Here is a 14,013-nt window from a genome sequence, read left to right on the forward strand (position 1 = left end):
GGCTGAGGCAGGAGAATCACTTGAACCCGGGAGGCAGAGGTTACAGTAAGCTGAGATCGCACCACTGCACTTCAGCCCAGGCAACAGAGCGAGACTCTGTCTCAAAAAAAAAAAAAAAAAAAAAAAAAAATCAGCATGTGTTACTTGTATAATTGGGAAACAAAATTAGTGAACATCATGTCTACAGAGGATGGGTCCTTTTTTTAACCCTCCCACCATTTTTGTCTCTGTCTGCAGCGAACACAACCTGTGCTCAATGATCTGATGCCAGACATCGCAGTGGGTGTGTCCACACTGTCACTCAAGGACAGGAGGCTTCCAGAGCTTGCTGTAGACACAGAATTAAGCCAGTCGGTTTCCGAAGCAGGACCAGGGCCTCCCCAGCATCTGTCGTGTATTCCACAGAGACATACACACACTTCTCGGAAAAAACACACACTAGAGCAAAAAACAGACACCAGAGAAAATCCACAGGAATATCCGGATTTCTATGACTTCTCAAATGCTGCTTGCAGACCTTCTACTCCTGCTCCCAGCAGACGCACCCCTTCCCCTTCGCAAGGTGGATATTTTGGTCCCGATTTGTACAGCCACAGTAAGGCATCACCAAGTGGCTTAAAGTCAGCCTACCTACCTGGTCAGACGTCTCCTAAAAAACAGGAAGAAGCTAGGAGAGAATATCCACTTTCCCCTGACGGGCATCTACACAGACAAAAGAATGAGCCGATAAACCTGGACGTCGTTGAGCAACCTCCCCAGCGGTCAGACTTTCCTTTGGCAGCCCCAGAAAATGCTAATACCAGTCCAGCCCATGTCAGGGGACGAACTGCAGTAGAAACTGATTTGACTTTTGGGCTGACTCCTAACAGACCTTCACTTTCTGCATGTAGCTCTGAAGCTCCCGAAGAGAGATCCAGTAGAAGACTGGCAGACAGTGAGTCCCTGGGCCATGGAGCTCAGAGAAATACGGATTTGGAAAGGGAAGATTCAATAAGCAGAGGAAGGAGGTCACCAAGCAAGCCAGACTTCCTCTACAAAAAGTCTGCCCTCTGAGAGCAACCTCCAAGTCGTCTGTGCCTGAGATGTGAAACATCCCATTTTATGATGTAACCCAACAACTTACAGACCAGTTTATCAATGCCAGCTGATAACTCGGTTTCACATGATTTTGTTCTAGTTTTTGTGTATATGTGTGTTTATTAGACATGGCATGCTAAGAAGGTTGGTTTTTTTTTTAAATGTTGCATCTGTCTAATTTCTGTTTGAACAGTTATGTCGGGAAGCATTTTTTAAGAACAAGCAGGCTGGCACTTTTTATTTCTCTTTACAAATGATGGAATTTTTTTGCACTTGTACATTTATTTTCTCTGTATTGATTTTATATCAGTATGTTAAACTTTATTGCCACATTTAAAGGACTGTATTTTCATACTTTTTTGCATTTTACCTTTCATCTACCAATCTATGTGCATTGGATTGCACACTAAGATGTATTTTCTTACGAAATAGTTCTGTGTTTATTTTTTAATTATAGAAATTCCAAAGAACAGCACATCAGAATGCTCCTCTCTTTTCAGTAATTGTTTTAGTTCAGAGATCTTCCCGCTCAGCCTCCATAAATCTAATGTCTTTTTTTTTTTTTTAATAAGTCCTAGGAGCTGGGCTTCATTCCTCCAGCGGGAGTCCGGTCAGGGTCCTGAAGTTTGCTGGTTCAGGAAAGAACAGGAAGGAGAAAAGCCTTCTGTGCCCAGGCTAAAGCTGTTACATTTCCACAGTGTGGATGCAGTCAGAATCCCTGCACATTCTGGTCATAAGGATTAGAGTCACCAGATGAGGCTCTAAACAGATCGCATCCCTTGGAATGAGAAAGCAGTGGAGACCGGGCACAGTGACTCACACCTGTGATCGGCACTTTGGAAGGCCGAGGCGGGCAGATCACTGAAACTCAGGAGTTCAAGACCAGCCTGGGCAACATGGCAAAACTCCATTTCTATAAAAAATACAAAAAAAAAAAAAAAAAATCGAGCCGGGCGTGGTGGTGCGCGCCTGTAGTCCCAGCTACTTGGGAGGCTGAGGTGGGAGGATCGCTTGAGCCTGGGAGGTTGAGACTGCAGTGAGCCAAGATTGCACCACTGTGCTCCCACCTGGGCAACAGTGAGACCCTGTCTCAAAAAAAAAAAAAAAAAAAGGCAGTGGAAATAGAGAAGTAACTTAAAGGTCACACTGACGGATTTTCTGGTTCTGAGCATCAACTCTCCAGCTGCGATGGGGGAACTGACTGCTTGCTGCCTTTAACTGTCTTGCTCTCTATGGGAAAAAAACAAAAGGGCTTCAGTCTCATGGATGTTATTTGGTGTTTGTAAACATACGTTTTCTTTTAAACAATTTTCAAAGTATGTCTAAATTTTGGTGTTGTGTAATGCATAATGCTTTCTCACCAACAGAAAAAAGGAAAAAAATTGTTTTCAGTTAAACACTACATGTCCTACTTGAACTCCACTGGGACGCTGGTTTGGCATTTACTAAACCACTGAGCACATGGGGTCTTTTAGGATCCTCTCCCTTGGAAGGGCAATGTGTGAGCTAAGGACTGTTTTTTTTCTTACTCTCCAATGTAAATATATGAGTATTTGAGTTTTTAAATCACTTCAACATTATTTGAGCATTTACTTTGTATTTTTACAAACACATAAACACACAGCCGTAGCACTTAGAAGAAAAGAGGCTTTCTAAGCATTCCTTCCTCTGCAGGATATTTGGGATCCTCTTTTCTATGTATGTATATATATAAAAAACTATGAATCACTCACACTCACTCGAAAACTATGCAGGGCTAGGGAGCCTTTACGAGCTACCGGATAAATGAATTACATGCACTTTGAAGTAAATAGGTTTTCTACTGGGTGTCAACAACTCTGATTTCTCCCAAAACTATAGTTTCTCTACGGTCTTTTCCTCCTTTACCCTGTGGATATACACTCAGGAATAATCTGACATTTTAGAAAACCCGAACAGTAGATAGTCTCCACGATGGGAAACATGTCGTGTGTCTGCACGCACCGGCAAACTGCCACCCCTTGTTCTGCTGCCTGACTGGTTAGCTCCTGTGCGGGTGCGCTCGGTGACGCTGGTGGTGGTGCAAGCTCCCGAGCTCCCGGAGTTAACACTAATCTGGAGGTCGGCTGTGCATCGCATTCGTGGCTCCTTTTTTAAAGAGAAAAACGTAGGCCTCTGTTCTCATTTGTAAGAAGTTTGACTCATAATAGAAGACGGTGTCTTTTGAAGCCCAGTCTCTGTCTGTCTGCAGAAACAAAAGCGAATGCTGTCATGTTCCTTGATGTGTGTTTCTACCACATATGTATGTTGACATGTTCATGTACTGCGCCAGTACTGCAAGTAAGACTCAACAGACCTAATCTGGATGGGGAGAAAAACTCATCCCTGACCCTTTCCCCACCCCCAAATGTTAGACCAGAGTTGATCCCACACATTCATTTTTCTGAAAATTCATGAACTGTTCTTTCATATCCCTGAAATATAATTATAAAAGTAAGTGGCCACTATTCCTAAGATTATTTAGTTTATAAAGTTTGCTTTTAATCATACAGTAGCTTACCTGGCTAAAATTTTGTGTATAAAGGGAAAACTTGCTTTAATCTGTGGGACTGTGGACTGATGTGACTTGCAGAAGGTAAACAGGCGTGGGTTTTGTCTGCGTTAGGTTAGGTGTTAGTGGACTTTTAATGTATCTTGTGAAGCATGGTTACTAGGGTAGGCTGAAGAGCTACGTGCCTCTGGCTTTTGAACCCATCTATTAAATCTTTTTTAATGCTGTACTAAGATAAATGTGAAGTCTGAGTAAGGTTGCTCTCAGAAAAAAAAGCATATATATGTATAAAATAAAATTTAGGCCATGGGAACTGGCATTTTACTTGGTATAGGAATTTAATGAGAACCAAATCACAAAAATACCAGATCTCCTTTTGAGATCGTGGACAATCAGGCCGTTTGGACAATCACCACTTCCAGTGCCCGCTGTGCGTTGAGGTTAGAGAACTACCGTTTACATGCTAGAGCCGAGAGGATGTTCAAGTTTCTTAAAGATGCTGTTGGTCTTTTTTCTTATGTTATTGTTTTAGTTTTGTGATTTTGATAAATAATTTAAGTTCAGAGTCACCCGTGGCTCCTAAGGAAAAAAACAGCAGCATGAAAGGCAAAAAGTATTTGAAACATAGTTGTTGAAGTTTTCCACGCCCGTTCTCACATGTCCCCTTTAGCTTTATTTTCTGGGAACATGTCCCTAGACCTCAGCTAGCCTGACACTGCAATAACCCGTCAGGCTTTGAGGCTTTTCAGTGAATTCTTGACATTTAAGTCTTCTTATAGAATTCTTTATGAAGCCTTAACTAATTCTTGGTTTTGCTTCCTCAGAAACTTTTTATTATACCTGCCATCTTTCATTGGATTTTTGTTTTGGTTTGTTGTTGCCATTCTAGCAATGAGCTTAGTCCTTGTACATCTGCATTAAGGTGCCGATGCAGAAGGCAAATTGGAAACGCGCCAGTGGCAGTGGGGCTCAAAGCCGACCTGCATGCATCATTTGCTAGAGTTGAAAGGATTGACACTTCTCAGTAACTACCCGGCAAAATATATATTTTCATAATGTTGAATTTGCCTTTTAGGAAAACAATGTTTCATGAAACACTTGTAAGATACTTATTTTGAAATTAATTATAAGGCATTCCTATTTTTAGGACTGAATTCAAAGGGAAATGCTTCTTTGACTTTTTCTCATTGTTCAGTTGACTTTCAGCTTTCTGGAGTGACTCTTAAAGCAGCAGTGATGGGTGCTATTCCTGGTTCTGTGGTGGTTTACTTTGCCTACTAAGTGGTTTACTTTCAAACCTCATTACAGATAATCTTACTAAAAGACTTAACATGCACACTGCTAAAAGGCGTTTTACTGTTTTCCATTAACGCTGTTGTATGAACGATATTTGGTGACATGTTGTCTTTTTGTCCTGTAGATTGTTATATCTGTTAGGTAGTTATCCTTTTGGCAAGTCTTTTGATTTTTTTTTTTCCTCTAGAAAATCCTCAGACTGTCAATCTTCCATATTTTGAATATTATAATGCTGTGGCCGTTTCTATAGAAAGATTACTTGCACGTGTGTGTCTTGAAAATAACCTCTTGTATTTGTGTGTTTATGTGAGTTCTGTCTAAGAGGTCAGATAAGCTCTGGAAGCTTCATCATCTGTACCTACACGTAACTGTGTATCTGGGTTACATGGGCAGGCGGTACCAAGTCCTGCTCTTCGATGGGGTGGCTGAGAGATAAAGGTTCCTGAACTCTCCTTGCTGTGTATGCACCACATCTGTACTTCAGAGAGGTGGAAAATCATCTACAACACTGCATTTCTTGTGGTTGTGCTGTTACTGGTATAAAGTCAAGTGCCTTCAATGCTAAAGGCTCAGAAATTTTTCTTAAACTGATTTCATGTCCTATGCAAGTGTTTTCTACAACCTGCATAACCAGTACTTTGTAAAACTTGTTTACGCTTCAATTGTACATAGTGATTTTTAAAGAAATATATAGTATTTTTATTTAGGTACCTCCAAACTTGAATTCGTCTGTGTGAAGCATTGTAAAACGATACATTTCTCTTTTGAGTACCATTACAGTTGTACAGAGGTTTTCACTGCTTCTATTTTTCTACTGTTACTGATAAGCATGTAACACTGACTTTATCCTACATATAGTTGGCATTTCAAATAAATGGCTTGTATAGAATCTGCTGAGTTGGATACAGTCTGTTTTAGCAGTGGAGCATATAGTCTTTGCACCCCTGGAGGGTAGAATTGGGAGGTTTTCTAGGTTGATTTTCTCTGTTTCTAGGATTTCAATCATTCAGAGGCATTTTATCATCATCATCATCATCGTTTTCTTGGAAATCACACATTTTATTCTGAATCATCAAGTTCATTATTTTCTATTATTTCATTGAGACATTTCTGAGACATTTTATTTTACAAATTTGAGCGGAAAGTTCCTCTCACAGGGGTCTTCAGGATTGCAGGAAGCTCAGCATGGCACCCACGTGAACCAGGCACCTGGGGTTTGTGTCCTGCTCTTCAGGGTGCTTCGAGGGTCAGAGATCTGGCCTAGATTCTGAGCTTTGCTTTTGCTTTCACATCCAGGCTCAGTAATATTTTCCAATTTCAAAAGGAAATGAGATCATGATCTAGAGTCTAGGATTCTGGAAAAAAAAAAAAAAAAAAAAACATGCAAAATGGAAAGTTTTCTAATTTCCATTTTTTAAAATTGCTAGAAAAGAGCTCTTATTTTTTATTTTTTATTTTTCAGACAATGTCTTGCTCTGTCACCCAGGCTGGAGTGCAGTGGTGTGATCACGGTTCACTACAGCCTCAATTTCCCAGGCTCAAATGATCCTCCACCTCAGCCTCCTGAGTAGCTGGGGCTACAGTCAGTGTTACACCACTACGCCTGGCTAATTTTTAAAATTTTTTGTAGAGACGGGCGGCGGGGGGCGTCTCACTACGTTGCCTAGGATGGTCTCAAACTCCAGGGCTCGTTATGCTCCCCCCTCAGCCTCCGTAAGTGTTGGGATTACAGGCAGGAGCCACTGCAACCAGCAAGCTCTTTAAAATGGTTTTTATCATTTCAGTGCTAAATTCTGTCCTAGCATCTCACTCTTCATGCCTCACTAACAAGTTATTGCTTTATAGTTTGTAACCATCTTAGGTTTAACAGAAGGGTATAAAGATAAAATCTAAGATTTCTGTGGGTGAGCTTCTTAAATCTAAACAAGAAAATTGAATAAATCAACGTTCATTTCTGTACTTGTGGATTATTCCTGGAAAAATGAACTCGGGCTAGCTTCCCAAGCCACTTTAGGCTTTACCTGTCCTCAATCCATTAGGGAATATTTCTTGAGTCCACTCCTCCTGGAGTCTGGGAATATGGAGCAGCAGACCAAACAGACAGGATCCCCAGTCTCAGAAACTCACCTCTAGCTGGAAATGACTTTTGTCCTAAAAACAAAACAAGGCCAGGTGCGGTGGCTCGAGCCTGTAATCCCAGCACTTAGGGAGGCTGAGGCAGGTGGATCATGAGGTCAGGAGATTGAGACCAACATGGTGAAACCCCATCTCTACTAAAAATAGAAAAATTAGCTGGGCGTGGTGGTGCGTGCTTGTAGTCCCAGCTACTCGGGAGGCTGAGGCAGGAGAATTGCTTGCACCTGGGAGGCGTAGGTTGCCGTGAGCCAAGATCACGCCATTGCACTCCAGCCTGGCAACAGAGCGAGACTCCATCTCAAAACAAACAAAAAATATAGGGCAATTATCACAGCTAAGGGGAAGACCAGCTTGAAATGGACCAGGAATGAATGAACAGGAGGAGAAATGCTGGAAGCAGCACTAAACAATGTAATTTTTTCTAATCCCTCATTGAGTTAGGAACTCTTTGATCCTCTGTGAATTAAGTACTATTATTTGTGCCATTTTACAAAAGAGAAAAACAAGCCCAGAGATACTGAGCACCTTGTCCAAGGTCACACAGCTAGAAAGTTGGCAGAACTTGGGATCAGACCCGGACAGCCTGGCTCCAGAACCCGAGTCCTCAGCCATTGTGTTGTTCTGCGCACCAGGAAGTCCGGTGGTCCGGGCAGGGGGGGAATCTAATGTGCAAAAGGTGGAAGCAGGTTCAAGGATGGCAATCATTTGTTCATCCAGTCCGTTTTTCCGAGCATCGCTGGATGCTGAGACAGCAGAGTCATGAACAACACAGTCACAGACCCACTCAAAACATTTTTGAGTTTCCAAGAAGAAAAGACATTGAAGAACTACACAGGTAAGGCTCCATGTCTAACTGGTCCCGGGGTGGGAAGGCTTCGTGTGGGAGTGACCTGAAGGTGCAGGTGAAGGAAGAGAAGGAGCAACCGGGCGAGGAGTGGGGAGGGAGGGCTCCATGGAGAGACTGAGCCTGGACAGAGCGCAGGGGAGTGAGAGGGGGTGTGGGACCCTCCTAGGGCAGGGTGAGGCTTCTGAAATTGGCTATAATGGCAACTCAAAAGCTACTAGGGCATTGTATGCTGGGGCGTGGTTCACCAGATTTGCATGTTCCAAATCACTCTGGCTATTGTACGGGAAGTGGTTGAAAAGAAGCAGGAGTAGATTGAGAGGTCCAGACAGGAGGCTGGCGTAGCCGTCCAGGGGAGAGCTGCAAGCAGCCAACAAAGAGAACAGATTCGGAATCTGCTGACGGTGCCGTGTCTGCATGACTAGGTGCTTGCTCACTGTGGGAAAGGAGGGGGAGCCAGATCTGGGGGGAAGATGGCGTTAGTGTTGGTCATGGTGACTTGGGAATGATTGCCAGGCAGCCAACTACTAGGTGGCAACTAGGTGTCAGCTGGGAGTCAGAGGAAAGGATTCTAGCTGGAGGCTGTGTGGGGGTTGTCCACGTATATGGGTGGCACTTACAGCCTTGGGAATAGATGGCGTGATTAGGGGAAAGGTTTAAAGGAAGATGAAAGAGGGCTTGGATGATGAACTTGGGGGACTCCAACCTTTCCAAGCCAGCTGGAGGGAGTTGCTGGCCAAAGGCAGCCTAGCAGACAGAAAGAAAACCAGCAGTGTGCTGCACAGAAGACTAGGCTAGGACAACTTGAGAAAAGAGGGAATGTGATCTTTAGAATAAATGAAGTGAAAGAAGCAGTATACAAAATAATGCATCCATACGTTCCCATTTGGAGAGAAGACAAAAAAAAAAGGAATGAATGCAAATACATACATAAACATTTCTGCAGCCAGGCACGGTGGCTCACGCCTGTAATCCCAGCACTTTGGGAGGCCAAGGCAGGTGGATCATTTGAAGTCAGGAGTTCAAGACCAGCCTGGCCAACATGGCAAAAACCCATCTCTATAAAAATACAAAAATTAGCCGGGTGTGGTGGCAGGGGCCTGTGATCCCAGCTACTCCAGAGGCTGAGGCACGAGAATCACTTGAACCTAGGAGGCAGAGATTGCAGTGAGCCAAGATTGCACCACTGCACTCCAGCCTGGGTAATAGAGAGAGACTCAGTCTCAAAAAAAAAAAAAAAAAAAAAAAACTGCAAGAATGTGCACAGGACTCCCTCTTGAGAGGGGCATTGACAATACATGCAACTGCCAATTAATGGCATCCTTTTTGTTCTGGTTGAGTGTTTAAGTGATACGCAGGTATTACTTTTTCAAGTTAATTAAAGGTAAGAGATTAAGGCTGAATTTTACTGCTATCCAAAAGTTAACCCTGTGGCTGCTGTTCTGAGGTTTTGGAAGATCAGGCCCCTAAGGCGAGTTGGGTCAGCCTCAAGGTGAAGGTGTTTGGAAGAGCAGTTTGGTGGCAGCTGGAGAGAGAAGCCAGGTGGGGCAGGTGTGAGCCTGAGTGGGAGGTGATCTGTGTAGACAGCCTTTTTGAGTAGCTTAGTGGTGGAGAGGAGGGAAACTGAAGGCGTTTGAGGAGTGAGGAGACCCGACCGAGCTGTCCCTGGAAGCTGGGTGGTGTCATCATTACTGTCATCTTGTGGGCCAGTCATGAGAGACCTTGTCACATACATAGGCTTCTCTCGTCCCCTGGGAAGCTGGTTGACTTATCAACAGCAGAAGGAGGTCAGCTCTGCATCATTTGTTCTTTTTTTTTTTTGTACTTTAAGTTCTGGGTTACATGTGCAGAACGTATAGGTTTGTTACATAGGTGTACACGTGCCATGGTGGTTTGCTGCACCCATCAACCCGTCACCTACATTAGGTATTTCTCCTAATGCTATCCTTCCCCTAACCCCCACCCTCTGATGGGCCCCAGTGTGTGACGTTCCCCTTCCTGTGTCCATGTGTTCTCATTGTTCGACTCCCACTTATGAGCGACAACATGCAGTGTTTGGTTTTCTGTTTCTGTGTAAGTTTGCTGAGAATGATGGTTTCCAGCTTCATCCATGTCCCTGCAACGAACATGAACTCATCCTTTTTATGGCTGCATAGTATTCCATGGTGTACATGTGCCACATTTTCTCTATCCAGTCTACTGTTGATGGGCATTTGGGTCGCATCATTTGTTCTTAAGGACTCCTCACTTCCTACTTGCAGCTCCTCTCTCCAGGGGTTCAGAAATCATTCCACAGTAGCTGCTAGTTTGTTTTAGAAGCCTCTAGGGGACACCTGTCAGGTCACCAGTCCATAGTTTCCAGAATCTACCATCCCCCACCTAAAAGTACAAAAGCAAATGAATTGAGACATATGGTCGTTTCTGGCGTTGGGGCCCCTGTCTCTCTCTCGGTTGTCCTGCATAGATTGCCTGCAGTGTGCTATGAATAGTTTCCAGGTCACGCCCTCAGGGCCTCCCGGCTCCTTCCGCCCGTGCTCGCCTGCTTTTGCTCTGCTTGTTCAAGGCTGTCCTCTCACAGAAAGTGTGGAAGCGAGTCATGTGTTTCCACGCTCCCTGTGGTCAGCTAACTGTCTTTGCTCCACACCTGGCTTTACACATGGCACTCACGTCTTGGGGTTTCTCACGGGCGTCACCCCAGTCTGGAGTTTAGCTCCATGGCCCACCCAACAGGTCCATCTGTCTCCAAGCCTCTTGCCCGCGGATCCTTTTTTATTCTGTCTCTGAAACCCAGAGCTCACCAGTTCCATACAACCACGTCCATTTCCTCCAGTGCCAGCCCAGTGCCTTTCTCCCCGCCTGGGACTAAGCTGTGCCCCTCGGAGAGCTCGCCGGTGCTTTGAGCCTCATCTCGCAGAGCCTTGGATTCTGGGCTGTCATGCCTTGTCTCCAAGCTTTGGGGACTGTTCTTGTGCCCGCTGCTGGCCTGTGCGGGGTCTTCAGAGAGGGTGAGGCGGCAGAGCCAGGAAAGCCTGCCTGGGAGGAGGGAGGAAGGCAAGAGGAAGGCCTGCCTGGGCTGCGGGATCCTCTGGGTGCCTGCAGGGCAGGGCCAGGGCTGGGCCTGCTCTGCCGCTTCCTGGCTGTGGAAGCTGGGGCAAAGCGCCTGAGTCTCCTCATCCTTAAGCTGGAGATGCGAGTGCGCTTCTTGAGCGCTGGTCGCGAACTTTCCATGTCTGACTCGCGATCCTCGAGTCACCCTGTGCAATAGTTGTCATCCTCAGGCTCAGGTGAAGAAACTCCTCCTCAATACCCACCTTGGAGGGCTGCTGCGGGGTCCTGTGGGCACCTGTTGACGCCTGTACTCTCCTGGAATTCCTCACCCTCCATCTAGCTAGCTCCACAAATATCCTCCATCTCTGGAATCTTCTGGTACAGCCGTTGCCAACCCTTTTGGCACCAGGGACCGGTTTCATGGAAGACAATTTTTCCACAGACAGGGGTGGGGGACGTGGTTTCGGGATGATTCAAGCGCATTACTTTTAGCATTGGATTCTCATAAGCAGCACGCAACCTAGATCCCTCGCATGCGCGGTTCTCAATAGAGTTCTCCTCCTATGAGAATCTAATTCTGCCCCGGATCTAGCAGGAGGCGGAGCTCAGGCTATAACTCTCGCGGCGCACCTGCTGCTGTGTGGCGCCGATCCTAACGGGTCATGGACGGTATCGTGGGACCCCTGTTCTAGCAGATGCACCATAAATGCCTCCCTGCCCTCTGAGACTGAACTAAAAGCAATTGTTCTTCCCATCTCTCCATGTTCCAACGGAGCCACTGAAATCCCTGGGGAGTCCCTGGGAAGTCCGACTGTAAGTGATCCCGAGAGAACTCAGTGCCCCCAACATCCCACCATTCCCGGGGCTGCTGAGACTGGGCTCTTTGCAGAGTTGCAGTCAGGTGACCCTGTGCCTGCCGATCCCTCTCTCCCGAGTCATTCGCCAGCCTTCTTCCTGCAGAAGTCCCCTGATCGCACCCACGGTTGTTTCCCCACCCTGCTCAGGATGTCCTCCCTGGCCCCCAGTGCCAGCGTCCTTGTGCTCCTACCCCTCCCCTCCTGCCTCCTGTCCTGGCTGCCCTCCTAGCTCCTCCTCGCCCACTTAGCCCTCTCCCAGGACGTGGGCTCCTTCCCGCTCTTTCCACGGACTCTGTGTCAGGAAGGACGGCAGATGACGTCTCTAACACCCCAGCACCTCTCCAGCCCCCACGGCCCAGTGTCCCACTCCCACCCTTGCAGCTGCCACCCCCAGTCACTCCTTTCGTCTCCTGAAGGCTTTGGCTCCAACCTCACTAACGTCGTCTCCCTCCAATCCCTGGTGTCATCCTGGTAGCTGCCTAGACCGTCTTCAGCTACCTGTCCATGGCACAGCTCTCCCCTGTCCCCAGAATGTCTCCATCTTTGAAATCCTAACCTCACTGCCCGCTCTCAGGCCTGATCGCCTCCTGTCCAGAGCCTCTCCCTGGTCCTCCTCTGGAACTCTGGCCTCCTTGCTCCCCTGCCAGGATGGCCCAGCTTCCATAGGTGGCAGCCGTCTCACCGTGCCCAGCTGTGACCCATCCTCTCCGCCCAACTCAACCCATAAACAGTGTGTCCATATTCAGCTTTGAGAGACTGAAGACAGCCACGCCCCCGTGGTACCTGTGGTCCCCAGCCTCCCGTGGCTCGGCGTGCCTGAGTCCTGCGGGTCAGCCTTAACATGTTCTCCTCCGGACCACTTTCCGCCCCCTCCTCTCACCTGAGCCTCCCTCCAGCGCACTCCTCCCCCCCACCTCCTCTTACCTGAGTCGTGCTCCAGCTCACTCCTCCCCTCCCACCTCCCAGGGAAATGGAGGCTGCCGATGGAACTCCCTCGATTTTGAGGCCTCATTCCAACATCCTCACCCGCATCCCCCCACCACCAGGTCTGGTGGTCCTTCTGTCCCAACCTATCTCATCTTCTAACAGCTCCAACGTCACCTGCGGTCCACTCTCAGCAATGGCTCCACCTTGAGAATGTGCGCTGGCCCAAGTGTCTCTGAACGTCAACAAGCAACTCCCTGGACTGGGCTTCTGCAGCCGCTCCCTCTCCTTGTCCCCTCACATAGTGCCAACTGTGGCCTGTTCTTGCAGCCCACACCCTGCCCTCTGCAATCTGGCCTCTGAACTCACCATGGGTAATGATCATAAGTCCACATCCAAGGTAGCAGGAGTTGGGGGGAGGCCAAAGATGGGCCACTGTACTGGCTTTTTGGGTTGCTTTTATATTTACTTAGAAATAATGGCTACTGTGTAGGGTGGACCTCACGTTTTCCTCAGGATGTGGGCTCCAGCCCTCTCTCCCTCTGCACACAGCAGTACCTGAACACTGTGACTGGTCACAGCCCAGCCCATTGCTTTGTTCTGCTGTTCATCTAGACCCCAATTATTAGACCCCGGGGGGTATGGTGAAGTCGGGGGGATGAAGGAGCTCTGCTCAGGGGACCTCGGATCAGGCTGCATTTTATAGAACAGCAGAATAATGAGCTACCCAATGTCGTGAACCAGTCCCTCTGCTTTGAGGGCAGGACCCCAGGGCGGGAAGAGCTGTTAGAATACACCATTATGTTTCTTTTGAAGGATGAGGTCTCACTCTGTTGCCCAGGCTGGAGTGCAGTGAGTGGCTGGCTATTCACAGGTGCAACCACGGCACTCTATAGCCTCCAACTCCTGGGCTCAAGCAATCCTCCTGCATCAGCCTCCCAAGTAGCTGGGACTACAGGAGTGAACCTCCATGTCCGCCTCTATGCATTTTTTTTGTTTTTTTTTTTTGAGACGGAGTCTCACTCTGTCGCCCAGGCTGGAGTGCAGTGGTGCAATCTCGGCTCACTGCAAGCTCTGCCTCCCGGGTTCATGCCATTCTCCTGCCTCAGCCTCCCGAGTAGCTGGGACTACAGGCACCCGCCACCACGCCGGCTAATTTTTTGTATTTCTATTAGAGATGGGGTTTCACCGTGTTAGCCAGGATGGTCTCGATCTCCTGACCTCGTGATCCGCCCGCCTCGGCCTCCCAAAGTGCTGGGATTACAGGCGTGAGCCACTGCGCCCCGCCTGCATTTTCTTAT

The 14,013-nt window shown here is 47.2% G+C and overlaps 1 protein-coding gene across 1 annotated transcript in view; it reads left to right on the plus strand.

The window, feature by feature from the left end:
- Positions 1-5,792, plus strand: part of BTBD7 (BTB domain containing 7) — a 100,655-nt gene extending 94,863 nt beyond the window's left edge. Inside the window, exon 11 of the mRNA XM_003260909.3 lies at positions 238-5,792. Coding sequence (XP_003260957.1) covers positions 238-1,053 — 816 coding nt within the window. The 3' untranslated portion in view covers positions 1,054-5,792. The remainder of the gene's footprint in view (positions 1-237) is intronic.
- The last annotated feature ends 8,221 nt before the right edge of the window (positions 5,793-14,013 follow it).

Source organism: Nomascus leucogenys, chromosome 22a (genome assembly GCF_006542625.1).
Source record: "Nomascus leucogenys isolate Asia chromosome 22a, Asia_NLE_v1, whole genome shotgun sequence".
Classification (NCBI taxonomy): domain Eukaryota; kingdom Metazoa; phylum Chordata; class Mammalia; order Primates; family Hylobatidae; genus Nomascus; species Nomascus leucogenys.